Source organism: Ipomoea triloba, chromosome 3 (genome assembly GCF_003576645.1).
Source record: "Ipomoea triloba cultivar NCNSP0323 chromosome 3, ASM357664v1".
NCBI lineage: Eukaryota > Viridiplantae > Streptophyta > Magnoliopsida > Solanales > Convolvulaceae > Ipomoea > Ipomoea triloba.
In genome coordinates, this window is record NC_044918.1 from 8,222,860 (window position 1) to 8,228,330 (window position 5,471).

Below are 5,471 nucleotides of genomic sequence, written 5' to 3' on the forward strand. Positions count from 1 at the left end.
GGCGAGAATCTCTGTAACAAATATTTTCGTGTACTACTATGCTGAGATTTTTTGTTCTCATCTTAAGTAGTATTTTTTGATCTCGATCTTAAACAGTAAATTACGGACAGAGATAGCCTCTCATTTGACATTTCACTATTTATAGCTACAATCGGGAGAAATAGGGAGATTAGAGGTGAAATTTTACTCACAAAAACAAAATTTTCTCATTACCGGATCTCACACCTGGACTTAGCAAAATAGTAGAGTGAAAATTATTGTGACTCAGCAGCCTATTAGGTAAGAGTAACTATACTAGTAGTTTTTTTATTGGGAGTTTTTTAAGCTAAAAAAACTGAGGGGGAAAGTTTTTAACAAATGGGAAGCACAATTTTGGGAGAGTTTTTTCTCTTGCAAACATAAGTTTTTCACAGGAAAAAGAAAAAAAGAAACAGAGGCACGGGCGTCTGTCTCACACAAGCCACTCAGCAAGTGCGTGGCCTATACATACCAACTTAGGCGATTCAGAGTGGTTATCAGCTACCTATCACTTTGAATCATTAACCCTTTGGGCATTGCTAGTGATGGTCATATTTTCGGTGGCAAAATTCAAAAAGAGAATAATTATAAAATTCTTTTTTTTTTTTGTTGCAAAGAAAGAAATGCAAAACTTATTGAAAAAAAAAAAAGGCAGCAAAATTTTTATTATTTTTTCTCAATTAAATGTAGGTATGTTTATTTTAATTAATTAATTTTTATTATAATTATAAATAAAGATATAATTAAAATATAGTAAACGAACACAAACGAGCTTATTTACGAACACTACTAAACAAACACAAACGAGCTTGTTCGCAAACACTTAACGAACGAGTTTACTACTGTTCAGATCTGTTCGTTTATTAACCGGGCTCTAAAGTTTATTTGTTAATGTTTGTTTACCTTAATAAACGAACATAAATAAACACCTACCGAGCTCGAATACGAGTAGTTTATCAAAAACTATGTTAACAGCTCTAATGGAATTTGTTCTTGTTTTTAGTTTTACTAGGGGAATCCTACAAAAAAATTTATATTTATAGGAGCTCCTCACACTTTCTTTCTCATGTCATCTATACTCTTTTTCTCTCCCTCAACATAGGCTCCACAAAGTAACTCCAAAAAAAAAAATCATTGATGGTAGTAGCCACAAGAAAAAGTAACTTGCGGAACTATGAAAAAGAAAGTTAAGTTAATTTGATGGTAGGTGGTACAGAGTAGTACAGGAACACCAGTGAGCCCGTTGAAAAGTCCAAATTTTCACCAGCTTTTAACCCCTAATAAGTAATAAGAAAAGATGAATCCATTAAAGAAGACAACTATTACAGCCAGATTGTCCATGGCCATGGGGCCACTGCAACTCACAACTGCCAAATTGGTATCCAATCAAACCGTCACTTTTTGAAGTGCTTAGAAGAAGACTTTTTAATGGGAATGCACTTCCCACCCCCTTTCTCGCTCTTCCCTCTTCTCTTCCCTTCTTTCTCTGCGCCATCACCCAGCCCTGCTTTGCAGCTCCTGCAACACCAGTACAGTACAGTGTTTTTCAACAAGTCAACCAAACCTTGTCTCGATCGTGTCAGTTTAAGGATTAACTATTATAATAAATGTCTATCAAAGACCTTGTGGTCTAGTGGCACCTAGTGTCTTGAAAAACACTCTTACAGTTTAAGGATTAACTATTATAATAAATGTCTATCAAAGACCTTGTGGTCTAGTGGCACCCAGTGTCTCGAAAAACACTCTTACATGAATAATGGGAGTGGGTTATATAAGAAAATAAAATTATGTATTTGTTATTAACTATAGTTTTTTATTCGGGGGTAAGAGCTTATCCTATCAGAACATTTACGTACCGTTCTTCATTGTACGAGTTGGATTTCTTGAGGTTGCCGGGGTGGATTTCGGCCCGTTCTTCCGTCGTGATCGACTCCACGATGCTGCCGCTGAAGTACTCCTTTTCCTCGGACTGGATGTTCCCGAACCTCGGATTCTCCGACATGTATTTGATTTCTTCCTCGTCTTCCGTTCCTACCACCGCCGCCTTCGGCGGCGTTGCCCGCGCGGCCGCCCTGATCAAGACCTCTTTTTGGAGGCTACTGCCGCTGCAGCTTTTTCTCCCCACCGTCACGCTGGCGGCGGCGGCGGATTGTTTCGTGAAGGGCGCTAAAGTTTTCCCTCTGAAAGAGGCGGAGCCGCCGCAAGAGATGAGTTGGAAGAGCACCGAGTTTCGACTCAGCAACGAGGACTCGGCCACCACCGGGTCACCGTCTTTGTTGCCCTTTTCGGACAGTGAGGAAGTGGATGACGGCGAAGAAGAGTCATCCCGGGTTAACTCGCCGCTGTTCTTATCCTTCTCCTCCGTAAAAGCCCTTCGCGAGCACCTAGAGTGTGGCGTAGCTGAGCAGTTAGAATAACTGATTTTCTCTTCATATTCTTCTTCTTCTTCATCCTCGTCTTCTTCGTTCTCTTCACCATAATTATTGTTCTGAACTTCTTCCGGTTCTGGGTATCGTTTCATAGCCACCGGTTTGCGTTTGGGCAGAAAGTCTCCTCCGTCATGCGCATTCCTAACAAGCTGAAATTGCTGGGAATTGCTCACTTGTAGCATTTGAAATTTTTCTGATCAAGCAATCAATAAACTGATGAGTTTAGAATTGAATGAAAGTTTATGGACATATATAAAACCTCTCCTCGTACATTGCAAAAAAGAAAATTTATATGGACTGACCAGAAGAGCCTTGGACGAGTTCGGAGCCTTTGAGTATATACTCTGAACCTTCACATGGGTAGATAACATCATTCTCTGCTAAGTCATTCCACACATATCCATTCTTGTAGCTCCTGCAGTATATATATATATATGGTAGCAAATTTTATATATACACTTTTTTTTTGAGAAGAATTTTATATATACACTAAACATGCTGTATACTAATAATTCTAATTCAAAGAAATATATATATATATATATATAAATTTATTACCGTTTGCAGGACCAAGAGTAGAGTGATGGCATCCCTTTCCCTCTCAACGCTGTAAGTCGGTCCATCACATCTGAACAACATTAAATAACCATAAACACATTTGTTAGTGTGCGCCAAAAATTATAATTAATACAGAGGAGTAAAGATGTAACTTTTTCTAACTCGATCTATATACTGAACTAAACCTTTTAAAATTTTTTACTGCTTCTGTCGAACGACCCAAACCCAAAGTGCTAGACTTGACTTTTACTGATCTCCCCCTAATAACATTTCCCATTACACGCATGGGGAATGCATGCAACAGATAACATAAAAGCAGATGAAAAAGGAGTACCTTTGAGGAGAAGTTGGCGGTGGACAAGATGAGTGACTTCCATGTAGTGAGGGTGCTCGAGGTGGCCATTTCTTGAGAGGTAATAGACAACCTGAACCCTTTTGAAAGTTGGTCGGCTGGAAGAGAATACCCTATTCTTAGTACTAATGTTGTTGTCCTGTGTTTTGGCTGCGTCCGGCCTACTCTCTCCGCCGCACCCACGGCCGCCCACCTCCGTCATCTTCATCATCCTCTTCTCTCTCTCTCTCTCTGCACCCCGCCCTTCAAACCTCTATTATCGACTGTATTTATTATTTCACTCGGGTATCTAGTTACTAGTTGTAATTAATTACCAACGTCACTACTGTGGAGTTTTTGACAGACAAGGAATGGAATTATATATATATACATAGGCAGAGAGAGAGAGGGGAAGAAAATTAAAAGGTCCTCGATGGATGAGAGAATACGCAGAATTCCCTGGCTAGTTTTGTCTTGGATCCTAGTCCTAGAGATATCGAGGGGGACTTTGGTGTAAGGTCACCATCACTTTTCTTTAAACTCATCTCTCGCGACTTTAAGTTGCTTTCCTGCTGACGTCCGTTTTTACCACCTTTGTGTATAGGTCCTGTTTGGTAAATAATCACCCTATCAGTCAATTTTGGCTTATTTAACAACTATTAGTTATTTGGTTAATAAGCATTTTGTAACTCCAAAATACTAAAATTCAAAAGGTTATTCAAAGTAGCCTTTTTCAATTAGCTTTTTGAGAAAATCTTTTTGAGAAAAGAAATTATACCAAACAGCTGATGCTAACAGCTAATTTTACTAAACAACTTTCTACAATCAGTCAATATTATCAACAAATCATACATTCTAACCCAAACAGCCAACAGTCATTTACCAAACAGGCCATAATAACTATTAGAAGGGTCAGATGATGGAAGTTGTATGTTGAATTGTCGTGTGTACATAAAGATTAATATTTGATTAAAGCGTTGATTTGGGTGACTCTCAATTTATATATAGGGTAGTGACTTTAGGGATGAAATTCTGTGGGTTAATTAGGATTTATCTTTAGGATCACCTAAGTATTAAAAAATTATTATTATAAGAGCAATAATATATTTTGTTAGGATCAAGTGTTGGATTGACCCTTTATCGGCCTTCGTCTAACAATCCCCAGTCACCGATTTTAATACCACTTGTTAAGACTAAGCATTTACCACTTACACAAAAAGCTATAGCTAGTAGCAAAAAGACAACCATCACATTTTTTAGGCGTTGGGTGCTGGACTTACCCTTTACTAATTTTTGCCCAACAATCTTTTAGGTACCGGGTGATAGACTTAACCTTTACCGACCTCTGCCCAACACATCTACTCTCATTTCATTTTTCAATTTCTACTCCGTAAAAAGTGTTATACAAAGATTGATCAAAATAAAGAGATTATTTTTTTTATTTATTCAGTTTCTTTATCCAATAAAATATGTATAGATGACATATAGTTATACTCTCTGGGATTACTTCTAGCATTTTCTTTATTATTATTTCAAATATCATTATCATTGTGTAAGAATATTTTAATCGTTATACTCATTATTCCTTATCATTTCAACTTCAGCCAAATAATGGAATCAATATTCTCAATATTTTTTTTATCAACCAAACAATAGAATCAATGTTCTTGGTAGTTTTTTTTTCCATAAATTTTTAATTCTATTTCTTTCAAATATTTTATACGAATCAAATGGAGCCTAAAAGTTAGTGATACTATAAAAACATGAAAACTGAGCAGTAAATTTTCAAAACTTCTTGTTATCCAATTGACACATAAGTTCGTAGCTTTATGAACATGTGTCTAGTGTTACACTGTTACATATCTAATCTTCTTCTTTTTTCTGAACAACATATCTAATCTTTATAGATCAGTTATCTAATAACTTGAATGATATAGAGGTGTGGATACCTATCACAGTGTCACCACTTCTTCCATCATCCATCCAATAATTACATGAAAGATATTCTCTTTTCTGGTTACCCATACCACCTATATATTACTTTTATTTAATGGATCATTAATATAATCATCCAACCCTTTCCTTTTATTTAAAGGATCATTAATGAATTTAGGATGACACACTTTTCAATACAC

General features: G+C 36.7%; 1 protein-coding gene across 1 annotated transcript; it reads right to left on the reverse strand.

Moving 5' to 3' along the window:
• Positions 1–1,209: 1,209 nt before the first annotated feature.
• Positions 1,210–3,668, reverse strand: LOC116014208 (protein UPSTREAM OF FLC). Its single transcript, XM_031254212.1, has 5 exons — positions 3,340–3,668; positions 3,006–3,075; positions 2,750–2,862; positions 1,875–2,640; positions 1,210–1,536 (listed from the first exon to the last, which is right to left on the reverse strand). Exons 1-5 carry the CDS (start codon positions 3,566–3,568, stop codon positions 1,413–1,415), a joined length of 1,302 nt encoding a protein of 433 aa, XP_031110072.1. The 5' UTR covers positions 3,569–3,668; the 3' UTR covers positions 1,210–1,412.
• Positions 3,669–5,471: the final 1,803 nt, after the last annotated feature.

Coding starts and splice junctions, on each gene's coding strand:
- LOC116014208 (XM_031254212.1), bottom strand. CDS start 3,568: ATGATGAAGATGACGGAGGTGGGCGGCCGTGGGTGCGGCGGAGAGAGT. Junction 3,076..3,339: donor CCGCCAACTTCTCCTCAAAG/GTACTCCTTTTT, acceptor AATGTTGTTCAG/ATGTGATGGACCGACTTACA. Junction 1,537..1,874: donor AACTCGTACAATGAAGAACG/GTACGTAAATGT, acceptor CTGGTGTTGCAG/GAGCTGCAAAGCAGGGCTGG.